This window comes from Eublepharis macularius, chromosome 9, assembly GCF_028583425.1.
Source record: "Eublepharis macularius isolate TG4126 chromosome 9, MPM_Emac_v1.0, whole genome shotgun sequence".
NCBI lineage: Eukaryota > Metazoa > Chordata > Lepidosauria > Squamata > Eublepharidae > Eublepharis > Eublepharis macularius.
The window spans coordinates 74852387-74870018 of NC_072798.1; the positions used below are offsets into that span (position 1 = coordinate 74852387).

At 44.6% G+C, this 17632-nt stretch overlaps 1 protein-coding gene across 1 annotated transcript in view; it reads right to left on the reverse strand.

The window, feature by feature from the left end:
• Positions 1–17632, reverse strand: part of DOCK4 (dedicator of cytokinesis 4) — a 336163-nt gene that overhangs the window by 136606 nt on the left and 181925 nt on the right. Inside the window, exons 11-12 of the mRNA XM_054987847.1 lie at positions 4448–4580; positions 1003–1091 (exon numbers count right to left, since the gene is read on the reverse strand). Of these exons, the coding sequence (XP_054843822.1) occupies positions 1003–1091; positions 4448–4580 (222 nt within the window). The remainder of the gene's footprint in view (positions 1–1002; positions 1092–4447; positions 4581–17632) is intronic.

The window sequence follows — 17632 nt, forward strand, 5'->3', positions numbered from 1 at the left end:
CAAGGTCACCTAGCTGGCTTCAAGTGGAGGAGTGAGGAATCAAACCCGGTTCTTCAGATTAGAGTACCACACTCTTATCCACTACACCAAACTGGCTCCATCCATCATATTGCACTACTGTTGCATTACATTTGTGCTCCATCTCTTGAACTATTGTCTAAGGAGAGGTTTTTTAAAATATCTATTGTCAGAGGTTTTTAAAAATATCTCTATACTTTAAAAAACCACTGAGGGAACAAAATGTTTCCAGGCCCATTTCAAAGTCCTAGTATTAACCTTTGAGGACTTATATAATTTGGGACCAACATACCTTAAGGACTGCCTTTTCCCATATGAACATACTTGACCATTATGGTCATCTCCTGAGGTCTTGCTTCAGATGCCTCCACTTTCTGAGGCTTGAAGACTGGCAACTCAATAAAGGTCCTTCTTGGTTTCAGAATCAAAATTATGGGTCTCCTCCCCAAGGATATTCGTCTGTCCCCTTCTATCATCTTCTTCCACAAGCAAGTGAAAACGTTTTGCTTTTGTCTTGCATTCTCTCAGTGGCCTTTCCTTCCTACCTTATGTTCTAACAATGCTTTTATAGATTTATTTTACCTTTAATTTTAACTGGATGTACTTTCATAATGATATGTTTTTAATGTGGCCTTGATTGGGTTAACTCTGTTTGTCCACTCTTCTGTATGGCAGAACAGAAAGGAAATTATGGTCATTCCAAATTCCACTTTCCACTACAGAAGTGTCCCTCAACAAGCAAACATGGCTCAGATGGGAGTAATTTTAAATAGGAATGTACTGTAAGTAACTTAGAGCATTTGGTTCTAACAGTGCTATTAAGTATCTCAGGATGATAGATATTTCTCCAAGACTATACAGAAATCTTCATAGGATTTGAAGAGGGGTTTACCACATCCAACCCCCCAAATACTCTCTGTTATCTTACACTATCTCTTCCAAATTTGCCCCCCCCCAAAAAAAACACAGGAAGATGAAACCTACCAGCATTGGATCCTGTTAAGTTATAACGAGCATTTAGCTTTTTGATGATGTTTTCATGGATCTGGTACCAGTCGCTCTCTGTGTTGCACCTAAAAAAGGAGTAATAGTTCTCAATCCAAATGAGAGCAGATTTTTCCATTAACTAATGTAGGTAACTCAGGGAGTCCCTCTCAAAGTAATTAAAGGAAGAAGATAAAATAAGTCCTCATCTTTTATCTTTTATCAACATACACCTGGAGTTCTGTTAGTAATACTATAAGGTAGTCAGGGAAGAAGAAATTCTGTACAAAAAGTAAAAAAGAAAATGCATCTATATATTGTCAAAGGCTTTCACGGCCGGAGAACGATGGTTGTTGTGGATTTTCCGGGCTGTATAGCCGTGGTCTTGGCATTGTAGTTCCTGATGTCATTGTAATTCCTGATGTCAGGAACTACAATGCCAAGACCACGGCTATACAGCCCGGAAAATCCACAACAACCAAAATGCATCTAATTCATCAGCCTGGAAAACCAAACGAATGCTTGCTGTGTTGTTAAGGGCCATAGAACCCAAGCACAGCTTTTGTGTAGATCTTCTTCTCTGTATTGCACAGTTCCTCTTTACTAGCAGTCTTAGAGCTAAGCTACAAGAGACGAATTACACGAGGAGGAGCACAAGATGGGAGTCACAGTGTTAGCCAGGAAGCTGAGTTTTAAACGAGATTGGAAGGCTCTTTCAATTTCCCCTCTCTACAGAGCCAGGGAGATGGCTGCTCAGGTGGTTTGTTTCTTCTTTTCCTCTTTGAAGGAGAGGTGAAACTGACAGAGCCTTCCAGAGGCAAAGAGGAAATTAACAAACCCTCTGAGCAGCCATCTTCCTGGTTCTATAGAGGGGGAAATTGACAAAGCCTTCTGATCTTTTAAAATTCAGCTTCCCGGCTAACATTGCGACTCCCTTCACGTGCTCCTCCTTGTGTAATTCATCTCTTGTAGCTTGGTTCTTAGAGACATTGGCCCTAATTTAAGGACCATGAAAACTGTATCGTAATATAACATTAGCATGTTTACTGAAAATAGGGAAGAACTTATGAGGTGTCTATTAACACCAAAAGAAAGGTTCTAATCTCCTAATAATGCCATTATTTAAAAAATCATTTTAAAGTTACATAAATCACAATTGTTTCATAATTTGTTTCTTTAAATAAAGAACTTAAGGACACTTCACAGATAAACAGCTGCATTCTCAAAAGAGAATACAATTCACTAGAAAATTTCTCTACCACAGAGGAATCCAACAGAGAGCACTTCAGACTGATCCATCAGAAAATTAAAGAAAAATAAAAATTATGCTGCCTATGTATCATCACATGAAATTGTCCTCAAAGTCATAGCTCCCACACACTGGGGGGCAGGGGGGGGGGAAATACAACCATCAGAAGGCCACAAGTCTCCAGTGTGTATAATTGATAAAATTTCAGTTTGCACATTTACACTGTTTCCTAAAATGTTGCTTCATTTCACATCCAATATCAGCAGCAGAAACTTAAATATTCCTTGTCACTGCCTCCATGCAAACTAAACATTCTTTCCGTCTACTGTATTCAATTAATCTACAAAAATCCATGGGCTGTATCCAGCAGAACATTTTGTGGAAGGAGTTGGCAGAGAGGATCTTTCCCTCTCTTTCTGCTTCCCCAAGCACCTGCTGTTTGCTCTGAAAATCTTGCAGATTCGGGAGAGCCTCATAAAAAATGTGCCACAGTATGGGCACTGCAGTGATGGGGGGAATCAGGTAAAAATCAGACCTTTCGTAAGGGGAGAAGGTACCAATTTTTACTCTTTTCCCCCTAATTGCTAAAATATTTTCTTCACAAGGCACTCCTAACCTTACAAGAGGATTTTCAGAGTAAATACCTGTGTGCTTGAGAAAGGCTGGGATTCATCTGCTCCCTCCATGAACTTTACCACTGGATCCAAACCTTTTTTAATGGTAACAAATACACAAGTCCTTCTTCAAATGTTTCCTCTCGTGGTCAAGAACTCTGATGAATAATTGTGTATGGATTTAAAAACTGGTTTACACTATAAGCCAGGGCTTTTTTTCCCAGCTGGAACGCAGTGGAACGGCATTCTGGCACCTCTAGAAAATGGTCACATGGCCAGTGACCATTAAACTTTAAAATCCCCCCCTTGCTCCAGCTCACTGGTGCCAGTCAGCTGGAGGAAGGGGGAGTTTAGATTGCCAGTGGCACGGAGGGCAATTTAAACTCTCCCCCTTGTGGGAGCACTCCCAGGAGTGGCTGCACCCTGCATGATGTTGTCACTTCCTGGAAGTGACATCATCGCACGGTCCTGGGAGCGCACACATGTGGTATCAGGGGCACCACCTCCTACTAGAGTTGCCCCGTGTGCTGCCAACCCACTGAATTCCACCACCTCTTTTTGCAGAAAAAAGCCCTTAATAAGCCATTAATGCATCAAAATACACCCATGAGCCTATTGTTTAAACTGCTAGTCTACATAGCTTGGGGGAAAATCTGTTTAACTGTAACATGGTGTGTACAGTTGATAACATTTAAGTTTGTGGATTTACACACTTTTCCCAAATGCTGCTTCACGTTTCACATACAAGGTCAGAAGAAAATTAAATATCTGTCACTCCTTCCAGCACACTAAACATTCTTTTCAGTCTAGTATCTTCAACAGTCTTCAAAAAGCCATGTGTTGGATCCAGTTGAGTATTTTGTGGAAGCTGATGTCTCCTCGCGGTCCTAACGTTCATCTCAGCGTGCATGCAAAGGCAGGGTATGCCTTACCCTTGTTCTGGAAGCACACACACACTACAGTAACAGGCCTATTCAAATAGGGACAACACTCGTCCCCAGCCATTTTTACAAGGGATTGCGACCCAGCAGTTGTGGCTCATAGGTTGAAAACTAGCCTATTATAGACCAATGTTTCAATTTATAAATACAACAACTTACACCAAGCAGAAATACTGCAAAACAGTTACTGTTATCTATAAAGATTCAGAAACTCTACAAAAGAGGCTACTTCATCAGAATTTATATTGTGCCTATAAGAGCTCATACCACAATTCCACAAGACCCTTTGGCATGTTTGCTGCAATGGATTAAGGGATGGATCCATGGATGGCCAACCTTATAGCACAATAATTTTTATTTCAGACAAAAGAATTTGCTGCAATATAACAATCTGTAACCGCTTGGATGTTTGGTTCCTCATACTGTATGCTATATAGATAACTGATCATAATAGGCTACAATGATTTACTGGAATATAAAACAGAATAATAACTGCGTATACAAGTGAAGACATATACAAGTAAATGTTCGTTTGATAAACATTTTAAAAACCACTAGATTCAGTTTTGTTGATAAAATTTGATCTTGCTACTTCTGCACAGAAACTGTTTGCAACGTACTTCAGATATACATTTTCTTACATGTACACTTTTAGGATAAGGTCATCTTTTGTGTCGCCTGCCAGTAGATCTGCTATGCTGAGGACGGCACAGCCAAAAGGTCGTCGATACTGTACATTACAAGCATTTTTCTTTTCACCAGCTCCCATTCGGCCTGTCAAACAACACACAAGAACAAGATACATGAACCACTAAATAGCATCTTTCCAGATATGCACAGAAGGAGGTGGATGGGACACAATTTGACTACATCTGCTGTTAAGCTCATACTTTATTGGATTCTAACTGTATAAATGTGCTTAAAAATTCCTCCAATCTTTTCTTCTCTCTCCCCTGCACAATAACAAATCAAAATATAAAAAGTACTTTCACTATTGATCAAATCTGTATACAATCTTAATATGCTAACAGGAGATGGCTAACAAAAATCAAAGTTGCATCAATACAATATACCATCATCATCATCATCCCTTTTATTAGCTTAACAATACAATATACAACAAACTCCAGGCAGGCATTTCCCTCAGCTGCAGGCAACTGATACTCTCAAGTGGTTTAGAGTAAGGACGGCAAATGGTGGTCTTTTGTTGAGGTTTCACTCTGCTAAGGTGAATTCTTTCTCAGGGCTTCCATTAAAGAGCATGTGGGCAGAAAACTCTTATTTCACTTGCCTTCTCTAAATTGTGTTCAAAATGCAGCCCTCTTTGTGATAGCTGAAGCAAGCTGAAGAAGCCCCCACCAGACGAGAGGCTCTGCAGATCCAAACCCTGTTGAAACCTGATGGGCTCCCTGCTGACTTTTCTTTCAAGGTTTTTTTTTAACAAAAATACAAGCCAAAGAAGAAAACTACAAGGTATAAAGATATATAGTTTTTTTAAAAATCACATTGAATTATATTTAAATATACAATAAAAGTGGAAATTTGTCCTTAACAAAATAATACTATGATTAATGACTTCTATCTAAATTATTAATTCTTACAGATCACTAGAAGTTCCACCACACATCTCTAAACATCATCGAGCCTTAGTCATTGTTAACTCCATTTGGTATAAGACTCCTTTCCATTATGAATCATTTGATGCCTCATTTCTTTTCTTTTTTGCAAAGCTGTAACTTGAATCAATATAGTGGTATCTGATGCTGAGAGCTTTGAATCTTGAAAGCTTAAACCTTGGAAATCGTGTTGGTCTTTAAGGTGCTGGATTTGAATTTTGCTCTTCAAATCCAGCACCTTAAAGACCAATACGACCCAGCTGTAACTGTTAAAATACAGAAATCTTTCACTTTTACTAAGAATGCTCTCCTCTTGGGAATGGTTTTTTGGTTTCCACAATTTTGCAAATACTAATCTAGCTGCTGTCACTGCATACAGAACAATCATATGGAAATATTTGAGACAGATACAGAATCCTTCAACAAAGTTTACCAAAAATAATTCCAGTAAGAACAACCTTGTGTGAAAGCATTATAGCAACCATTTCCCAATATTTCTATCACATATGGATAAAGTTAGCATGAGGCTCATCATAAAAGACAGCAAGTATAGCTGGTACCACTGTATATCCTTGCCAGAGAAGGATGGCCATGATGTCAATTTTAATGGCATTTTTCCCTTAAAGCAAGACTAATAGAAAAGGATAAACCTGTAAGAAGAAAGAAACATATCTTTACATTAGGGATGCCAGGTCCCCTTACCCTTCTGGTGGGAGAGGGGGGACCCAGTGCACCTTCCCAGTGCTTGGGGACTCTTTCGGGAAGTGACATCATTGTGCAAGGCTGGGGAGTGTGCACGTGTGTTGCTGTGGGCCTCAACTGTCCCAGATTCTGCCCATTTGGGGCCTGCTGCCCAAATAGGCCTGTGGCGTGATGATGCCAGTGACACCATGCCGGCCCTGGGAGCGCACCTGGGAGGCACCTGGAGTGCACCTGTTCCTTGCCTTTCCCCTCGCCTACCAGGTAAGCGGTGGCAGATGAAAAGTGGGAGTGGAGCATCCCCTGCCCTCACCGGGGGAATGGGATCCCTACTTTACTTAACCTTGTAATCTACTAAAAGTAGAAAGCATGAGCTGTTTCAGGGGCCCGTTTAATTCAAACCCTTTATCCAACTTGCTTGAAACTTGGGGGTTCTTTGGAGGACAGGCAAAATAACTCCTCTACAATTTTGATGGCATTTGGAGGGGAAATGATGACTCCACACACACACCCTGAAAAAGTCCCTCATATGGAATAATGAACTGGGAGAGAGGCTTATTCAAGGGCCTGTAAAATTTAAATTCTTTGTTCAATTTGTGTGAAACTTAGGGGTTCTTCGAAGGACAAGCAGAAGAAACTCTGCTGCAATTCTGGTAACATTTGGTTGAAAAATGATTCCAGCGTCTCTGGAAAATGGGAATAATGTGAAAACTGCAGGTCTCGTTCCTTTCATTATTAAACAGACAACAATAAGGAAACATGGCAAACAGATAGTTTTTAGCAGAAAGGTAAATGTTTTTTTATTGTCTGTCAGTCACTGTAAAAGTAAGAAAATGAAATGAATGCAGATGCGGGAGGCTATATCTCTGCCTCGTCTGGAACTCTCTTGCTAGGATACCACCATTTTAGAAATCAGTAGAGATAATCATGCAGAAAGGGACCTATTTGGGGGGGGGGGTCTGTAAAATTAACCCCTTTTGTTAATTGAAATTTAGGAGGTCTGCTTGAAATTTAGGAAATCTTTAGATTAGAGGGAGGACTGTGTTCTGTGCAAATTTGGAGCCATCAAATTTATAAACAGCTGCCCCAGACCCTTGAATAGATTTCCCATTGAAAATAATGGTCCTGAAAGAAAAACCACAGATTTTACTCCTGTACTGATAATAGTCTAACCAGAAATAAGCAATAACAGCAAAAATCCTTCAAAGTCCAAATCAGAAATTGTAACGAAAATTTTCTTAGTGCATCCCTCTGGTCCTGGTGACCCAATCCAGTCAACACGCTGGCCACAGCATTCTGTACCAACTAGACAGTCTTTAAGGGCAACCCCATATAGAGCGAACTGCAGTAATCTAATCCAGCTGTTACTAGGGCTGGTTCACCAGCCAGAGTTGTCAAAAGGCACCACTAGCCAATGCTGCTACCTGTTTATCCAACAGGAGGCCAGGTCCAGCAGCACCCCCAAACTATGAATCTGCTCCTTTGGGGGAGTACTACCCCATCAAGAACAGGAGATATCCACATTCCTGAGTCAAACATTCCCCCCCCCCACCAGCACCATCAGTAACTCCTCTGTATTGTCAGGATTCAGTTTTAGCTTGTTAGCCTTCATCCATCCCAAAACTGCCCGTAGTAACCTCTTCTCAGTTTCCACAGCTTCTCTGGAATCCACTGGAAGTATGAGATAGAGATGAGTGTCAGCCACATATTGGTGATAACTCAACCCAGATCTCCAGATGATCTCTCCAAGTGGCTTTACATGGGGGACAAGACAGAACCTTTTGGAATCCCATAGGCAAGAGGCCAAAGGCAGAGCAGCAGATCCCAGCACCACACTCTGAAACCTACCTTCAAGATAGGACCGAAATCAGGACAAAACAGTGCCTACCAGTCTGAACCTGAAAGGCGGTCAAGAAGGATACTATGATTGATGGTACTGAAAACCACTGAGAAGTCAAAGAGAATTAACATCCATCTCCCAGGGCAAATCATCATCCAAGGTGATCAAGGTCATTTCAGTCTCATGGGTTCAAACAATCTGCTCCATTCTAGAATCCAAGAGAATTGTATGAATTCTCTGGTATGTAACCTTGCCAACAATAAACTTTTTAGTTGCAAAGCTGGGAAACTGGGATGTCATTATTACTATTTAATAAAACTAAATTGTATGATATCACAGTCCTATTTTTAATAAGGTTACAGTAACAATCCATACCCACAGTTTACCAACATACACACTTTTGTTCACAGCAACCATCTCTATTAGTAAGCTCTCTTCTGACATCCAACGGCAAGGATCAGGGAACTCATTTACTACTAAGTCTGTTCATGTCTCTAAAATAAATTAATAAAATAGTTATTCTTTTCATAGTATCTCTCCCTCTTGGATCTCTCTAATATAAACCACCTCTTTAGAAGAGCTGACACAAAGCATTGTTCTAGCATATCTACACCTGGTGCTCTCTCTTTACGTGACCAACCCTGCTGACTTTTCTGAAGGCAAAATATTGTTGCCAGCCTACACACTATGGATTATCATTACAGACATCTCAGCAGTTCTGTAAAGAGCTCTGTATGAGGCAAAAACAAACCCACAACTTGAGATCATAATATGATGCTACAGTGGATGTTCAAAAAACAAAGCATATCCATTTGAAATTCTTTACAGCTCTGTCTTCAAAGTAAGGCTCTGGTACACATTAGGCCCACAAAATCATACTTAAGCACAATTTTGAGATCTGGCCTTTGCCAGAGCACAGTTTCTGTCATTCATGAAGCTATCTCTGGTATTGTAGGCCTCACTAATGATCACTGCTCGGTACACTAACAATTTACCATCTTTCTCCTTCAACCTGGTGACTGGTTCTGTCAACACTTGTCATCCATAGCATTCTGCTTCTGGCCAATGTTATAAGGTCCTGCCTGGCATCAGCCAGCTAGAACATGACAACGTGATCTAACATGATCCAATGGCTGCTCCCATTAGCTTCTTCCCCAAACCCTCTCTTCTCTGAAGTAAAGAGCCAGTGCTGGTTTTCCTCTTCTTCTTTGGAGGAAGATAGAGTTCAAGATAACCTGGGAGGCATCATCTACAGAGAGAACACTTTTGGAAACAGCTGAATTCAGCACAGAAGAATGCTTGATTGAGAACCTCCGAACATCTGGTGGAACATCCTAATGCTTTGTGAATGCCCCACAACAGCCATTTCGTAATGGCACCAGTGAACTCTCTGGTTCAACAAGATTGGGAACTCCAGTGTAGCAGAATGCCTCCTTCCCTACTCCTAACTGAACAGAATACATTGAAGGAAACAAATGGCAATTTCAACAAAAACTACAGTTTTATATGTTCCTTTGTTTGAGCATATGGAGGTAACTGTTGGATTTCAACCATGTGCTGCCAAAAATGGCACTTCAATTTTTATCTCCAGTATTTTGACAAATTCTCAGCAGCTTGCACATTTTCTTTCTCTTTTCTAAAGCCACATGAGCTATATGTTTAATTTATGTGGTGACAAAAGCCACATTATTCCCGACAATCTACCATCTTTCTTGCTCCTTCTGCCTGTCTCTTTGTGTTAAAATATGCTGTGTGCCTTGTCCTTAAAAATTGCATGTGTAGGTCTCAACATGGTGGAATAAAATGCAAACAGAGCCTATTCTAGGCTTTGCAAGATCAGAAACCTTAGGTGGCTGAACTGATGCAACTCACAATGATAACGTAGTGAACAGAATACTAAGGCTTCAGTTTAAAATTCATTGGTAGCATTTCTAGAATGTTAATCTGCAGCCACAGAAGATTCAATTTTTCACCCTTGTAGCAAGAGACTTCTTACAATCATCTCATAAAAGACGTTCACGAGGATCCCGGTTTTGTGAAGAACTTAAAGGGAAGTCTTGACATTGGACTGCAAGGGTTTGGAAGACTTCCCCCTTCCTTCCAGTTTTGCCTATTGTGTGTTACAATACTGTCACACAACATGTTGAATTGAACTATCAGGATCCACAAACATCCATAGCCAGTTGTCATCTTGTAATGGCAGGGGGGCGGGGCTGAATTAACCTCACAAGGCACAGGCAGATTATAATATTGCATTAACCTGCCAAGCCCTACAGGTCTAGGAAGTTACCCCTTCTATCTCCAATGATGCTCAAACTATGGATGCAATTCTGTACCTAATGCTCCTGGCATATGCATTTGTAATCCCTATGAGGTATTGGTTGACCCCACTAGGGAGGAGTCAGTAGCTAGAGCCCGGCAGCTAAAGAAGCAGCTGGTTGCTGAGGAGCTTAATAATAATTAATATGCTCTTATCACCTTAAATAAGGTAATCAGAAATGTTGTATGTTGCCAATAGGACTAAAAGTGGTGTTTGTGTATTGTGTGTCAGGTCCAGTATATATGTAAACTGTACTGACTCCATTTTCTAATGCTTCTAGTGCTTAAGTGTTTTCCCACAGGTGCACCAGTTCCCAGGCCGACTTCTCATCATGCGAGATTGTTATGTCTAACACCGTTCCACCAAGGATTGGCCTTGAGAGAGAGCAACTTTCCTGAGACTGAAAGATATTGTTTTGAGAACTATGGGGGGAGGCTGGTGCAGCTGGGAACTGTTACCTTGTACCTCATGCTTTGCTCTTCATTGGTAACAATGATCTTGTACCATCCTGAGTCTCCTATTCAGGACAGTGGACTATAATGAACCATTTCTACTGTAAAGTTTCCTTACTCAAACAATGGACTCTTGTTTGCTTGTAAAAGGGAATCTGTGAGAAGGACATTATTTAGCCACAGTCTGACATTTTGTTACCAATCATGCCTGAGTCGGGCCCAGCGGAATCCAAGGCAGTCCCGGACAGGGATCCTTTGTTTGATCCGTATGCGCCTCCCGACGAACAACCAGTGCAACCCCAGGAGCCTGTGCCAACGGGGAACGGAGCTTCAACTACTACCCCGCCTCTCATCGATCTCGGCCGTGGAGGGGAAAGGCCGACGGCCACCACCCTCCCCTTGTTCTCGTTACCCACACCGTCGGAGTGGGGACCCAGACCCCGAGAAACGAGGGAGCGCAGGGCCAGTGGGGTGCACCAACAATTATCCATGGACGGGCGCCGGAGCCTAGAGACAGTCCCTGAGATTGACAGCAGCCAACCGTGGCTGTTTTGGAATAGAACGACCGAGCACATGGAATGGGATACGTCCCGCCGCGGCGTCCTAAGTTGGGATTATTCGGAACTTGCTCAGTGGAAGGAGCCACAGGAGGTTCCTGAATCAAGTTGGGTGCAGATGCAAAATCGCACCCTTGCTGTAGATTCCGGCATTTCGGCAGTGACGGGCCTAGCCAAAGGAATTCTAGCAGCGAGATCGCAAGACGAGCAGGGAGACCCTCCACCCTGGGGGCCGTTTTCCCCGGTAGCCGCCGCCGCAGGAGGTGCTACGATGGGCCAATCGGGCCCAAGTCGAGTCCAACAGCTGGAAGCTAGATTGATCGATATGGAGGACAGCCTAGCTCATGCCATACATCTACTCTCGGTGATGGTAGCAGGCGAAAGACCATCACCTGAGGAAATGGCAGTACAAATAGCAACACTACAAAGCGTTATCCCCCATATGAGGGATACCGTCCCGTGGCAGCCGCCGCACTCCAGTTACCCGGCTGAGAGTGAAGAAGGATCCCGCATCATTGTCGAGGGCCCTATCGATCCTCCCCGATTGGAAGGAGAGGAGGAAACCTATCCTGAAGATCCGGGAAAAACTCCCTTGGAACTCCCGAGGCTGGATGAAGTTCCACCTCCCGGGGATACTCCAGTTGAGCTGCCTGGAGAAGCTCCAACGGAACCCCCTGGACGGGACAGAGATCCACCTCCCGGGGATACTCCAGCTGAAGTGCCTAGAGACGTTGAGGAAGGGCCAACCCGTCCGACCATGTCGCCGGTGATACCCCCTCCAGCTTCCCCAATAACGGTCCGGCCGGATCAGTCAGAAGAGCCTCCGGCTCCTCCAAGGGAAGGATCGCCACACCAACCGCCCGAAGTTGTTCCCATTCAGCAAATCCCAAGGGAAGGTCTACCAGGGCCACAGGAACAGCCCCTACTTCCCAGAGTAATAACGCCGAGAGGGGTAAGCCCGCGCGGTCCAACACCCATCAGGCCTTCGCCGCTGCAGCCCCTCCCGCTTCGACCGCAACTAATACCTTTACAGCAGCCGGTACGTTTGCTTCTAGACCAACCAATATTACCACCTCCTAATCAACCGGTGGGGCCTATACCACTACGACCCCGCCGACCCGCCCCTCAGCGGCCGATCATGGCTCAACCTCTACGGCCACCTCCGCCTCAACCGCTACTGCCGACGCCTCCGGTGTTGCCACCACCAGCCCGGCCGCGGTTGCCGCCTCCAGCCCGGCCGTTACTACCACCACCAACCCAACCAAGACCACTGCTGCCAGCCCAACCGGTGTTACCGCCGCCTGCACAGCCAGTGCCGCCGCCACCAGCCCAGCCGGGGCTACCGCCGCCAGTACAGCCGGGACCGCTACCACAACCTTGGCCCCAACAACCCATCCTTGTGCCGCAAGGGCCCTTGATGGTTCCGAGGGACTTTTACCCAGCACCAGCTCCGAGACAAGACCTTCCCATGGGCTGGGTGAAACTAGAAGCTACTTTTGACGGGGATCCCTCCAAACTGGGATTTTTCTTAGTGCAGGTGGTACAATTCTTCAACCGGTGGGGACACCTCTTTGGTTCCGAGGCCAGCCAAATTGAGCATCTCGGTTCTCGTCTACAAGGCAAGGCAGCAGACTGGTATGTAGGACTGTACAATATTGGGGCCCCGGAACTTAATACTCTCCAGGGGTTGGTGGATGCTATTCGAGCACAATACGAAGACACCTTAGAGGAAACTAGAGCCCGAACAGAATTGCAAGCCATTAGACAAGGCAGCATGTCGGCAAGAGACTATGTTACAAAATTCCGACAACTAGCTGCTAAATGCCCTAGGTGTGAGGAATCCACCAAAATCATTCTGTTCAAGCAAGGGCTGAACCCGAGGCTTCTAGATAGAGCCCTTATGCAGGACAACCCGCCTACTCTATTGGGCTGGATCCAACTCGCGTGCGAAGTTGAAAATCGCATTTTGGAAGTCCGCTTGGTCGAACAACAACAGCAAACGGGACAAAGACGCCCTCTGACTCTACAGAAGGGAGGACGGGGTGTTGGGTACGCAACTCGCGGAGCGAGAGATGCTAGATGGCAGCAAGGGTTGTGTTTGAAATGTGGACAAGCCGGTCACTTTGCAGCACAATGCCCCTACTGGCCTGTGCAAAGACCTCCACTCCAATTACGACGTCCAACCCCTACCCCATTTCCTCCATTTCCTCCATTCCAACGTCCGACACCGGCTCCCAGAACGGGCAGAGGGCGCGGCGCTCCCCTGCGACCTGCCTCAGACAGAGGGTTAGAGGCGGAAGAAATCATGGAATACGACCCCGCTTCCCCAAATGTAGAGGGGAATCCAGAAAGCCCTCAGTCGGGAAACGAAATAAATCTGTCGTAAAAGGGCCCAAACGACAGATCCACCCCAAACCAGTCCCTACGCGGGACCGGCCGCCTGGGTCCATATTATTCATGCCTGTGACTTTGCTTAACCCGGAGAGGAAGATGCACATCCGTGTACAAGCTCTCATCGACTCGGGCTGTTCAAGAGACATCATCGCCCCAGCCCTAGTCAATGGACTGGTTTTACCAGTCCGCGAATTGCAAAACCCGGTGATTTTTGAACAAATGGATGGCACTAACATGAACCCGGTTACCACGGAAACAATTCCAGTAGTTACGGGCATGGGCCAACACTGGGAGAAAAGATCTTTCGTCATCAGCTCTACTGCCAAATACCCGTTAATTGTAGGCAGCAAGTGGCTTTGTGATCACAACCCCCACATAAATTGGGCTGAAGGGTGCGTCACCTTCAACCACGCCAACTGTAAAACCCACCGATGGGACCAAAATTGGGGCAGGGATCCCTCGAGCACCGAAAAGGCTCTGCTCACCAGGGAGGATATAAAACAAATACCCGAATATTATTGGCCTTTCTTGAACGCCTTCTCCGAAAAAGAAGCTGATACCTTACCCCCGCACAGAAGAACCGACTGCGCGGTCGAAATATTACCAGGGGCCTCACTGCCCAAAGGCCGACTCTACCCTATGAATCCCCATGAACGGGAGGAACTCAGAAACTTCATCGACACCAACCTCCAGAGGGGATTCATCCGCCCAGCCAATAGTCCCCATGCGGCTCCCGTCCTCTTCGTAAAGAAAAAAGATGGGGGACTCCGGCTATGCACGGACTTTAGAGGACTTAATGCGGTGTCAACCAACAACGCCTATCCCATCCCGCTCATCCGAGACCTCCTCAACGTCGTGGCCCAAGGTAAGATCTTTACGAAATTAGATTTAAAAGATGCTTACTTCCACGTTCGTATCAAAGCAGGGGATGAATGGAAAACTGCATTTAACACGCCCCTCGGACAGTTTGAGTATCTAGTTATGCCGTTTGGTTTGGCGGGAGCCCCTTCCGTTTTCATGTCCATGATAAATGAAGTCTTGCATGAATTCCTCTATAAAGGTGTTGTGGTGTACCTTGATGATGTGTTAATTTACTCAGACACCGAGGAAGACCACATTCAACTGGTACAAAAAGTACTGGCTACATTAATGAAAAATAAGCTGCCCATCAAGCTGTCCAAATGTGAATTCCATAAAACCGAGCTCACCTACCTTGGTTACTGTATTTCCTCAGAGGGTTTGAAAATGGATCCATCTAAAATACAAGCGATCCAAGAATGGCAAACTCCCACCACCCATAAAGAACTGCAGTCCTTCCTAGGTTTTGCCAACTTTTACAGAGACTTTATTGCAAATTTCGCGCAGATCACGCTCCCCCTAACCGAACTTTTAAGAACCAAAAATAAAGGGGACCAAGCAAAGAAACCCTCCTCCCGAATACCATGGACATCCGATTGCCAAACAGCCTTTGAATGCCTGAAAAAGCAATTCATTACAGAACCCGTCCTCTCCCACCCCAACGAAAACTGCCCTTTCGTAGTGCAGGTCGATGCCAGCGATACAGCCATTGGAGCGGTATTATTGCAGAAGGGGGAGGACGAAAGGCTACGGCCTTGTGCATTCCTATCAAGGAAATTCTCTGAGGCTGAGAGGAATTGGAATGTATGGGAGAAGGAGGCCTTCGCTGTCAAGGCGGCTCTCACTAACTGGCGGCATTGGCTAGAAGGAGCGAGGCACCCGTTTGAAGTTTGGACTGATCATAAAAACCTGGAAGCCCTTCGCAGCCCTCGCAGACTAAATGCCAAACAATTGCGATGGGCGGAATTCTTTTCCAAATTTAATTTCACTTTAAATTACCTACCGGGCAAAACTAACTTTCTTGCAGACGCACTATCGCGCATGCCCCAACACAAAAGCAAAAGGGAGGAGACTATAGACACAGTCTTCTCACCTACGCAATTGGGAGGCGTGGTGACTACCCGCAGCCGAACAAGCCAGCCCCTCCCGCACAGCCAAGAGTGGAAAACGAAACTTAAAGCAGAAGTAGAAAAGGAGGGGGGTAAAGCACCCAAATCTAAACTGATTCAATCCCCACAAGGGGATTGGCTTGCCGGAACCAAATTTTATGTTCCTAACAGCCTCAGGCGGGAGGTCTTGCAACGATGTCACGATGCCCCCACGGCCGGTCATTATGGATACCTAAAAACGTTACATTTAATACAACGGCAATTCTGGTGGCCGGGCATGCGCAAAGACATTTCTCAATATGTTGGTTCCTGCCCCATTTGCCTCAGCGCCAAAACTAGGAAAGGGAAACCTCCGGGTCTCCTACAACCATTAGAAACACCTAACCGACCTTGGGAAATAATATCAATGGACTTTATCACTGATTTACCCAATTCAAAGGGGCATAATTGCATTTTAGTAGTGGTAGATCTGTTCTCCAAGCAAGCACATTTTATTCCATGTACTGCTGTGCCCACTGCTCGAAAATTGGCGGATTTATTTTTGAAACACATCGTAAAATTACATTCTTTTCCGTCCAAGGTGATTTCGGATCGCGGCGGACAGTTCGTTGCCAACTTCTGGCGGGAGCTTTTACAAATGTTGAATATTGAACAAGGAATCAGCTCAAGCCACCACCCACAAACCGACGGACAATCCGAAAAAACTAATCAGATCTTAGAACAATTCCTTCGTTGCTACATTAATTTCCAACAAGATAACTGGGTGGACCTTCTCCCTCTTGCTGAATTCTCATACAACAACAGTGTACATGCTTCCACTGGGGAGGCCCCTTTCAAAGTCGTATATGGAGCTCACTTCAACCCTTTCCCGCTGGACGCTCCCCCTCTTCATTCCCCTAATTCGCCAGATGTGTCTTCATGGTGGGGAGAGGCCGCTCACCAATGGACTCTTATAAAACAACACCTCGAGAAAGCCAAGCAGGATTATAAAAAATACGCAGATCGCCATCGTGCGGCCAATTGGGATTTACATCCTGGAGATCATGTCTACATTTCTACCAAGAATTTGAAACTGGCCCAAACCAGCCGCAAACTAGCACTAAAATTTCTCGGACCTTTTCCTGTGCGCAAAGTAATCAACAAAGTGACTGTTGCAGTAAGTTTACCCAAAAATTTGCGCCATGTACATGATACGTTCCACATCAGTCTCTTAAAAAGAGCCCCAACTGATGACAAATGGCACGTCAAAGCTCCACCCATCCCAACTTTGATAGATGATCAAATACACTATGAAGTACAACAAATTCTGGACTCTAAATTCAAACGTAACCAACTTTTTTACCTCATTAGGTGGAAAGACTTTGATTCTGGTTATGATGAGTGGGTGAACTCTGTACATGTTCATGCTCCTAGGTTAACCAAAGCGTTTCATACTCGCTACCCATACAAGCCGGGGGGAAGTTTGTTTTAAGGGGGGCAGAATGTCAGGTCCAGTATATATGTAAACTGTACTGACTCCATTTTCTAATGCTTCTAGTGCTTAAGTGTTTTCCCACAGGTGCACCAGTTCCCAGGCCGACTTCTCATCATGCGAGATTGTTATGTCTAACACCGTTCCACCAAGGATTGGCCTTGAGAGAGAGCAACTTTCCTGAGACTGAAAGATATTGTTTTGAGAACTATGGGGGGAGGCTGGTGCAGCTGGGAACTGTTACCTTGTACCTCATGCTTTGCTCTTCATTGGTAACAATGATCTTGTACCATCCTGAGTCTCCTATTCAGGACAGTGGACTATAATGAACCATTTCTACAGTAAAGTTTCCTTACTCAAACAATGGACTCTTGTTTGCTTGTAAAAGGGAATCTGTGAGAAGGACATTATTTAGCCACAGTCTGACATTGTGTTTGGTTGGTGTTACTGGGATTGTATTATTTTTGCAGGGCTGTAATTCCCCAAGAAGAGGACAGAAGCTTGGACTCC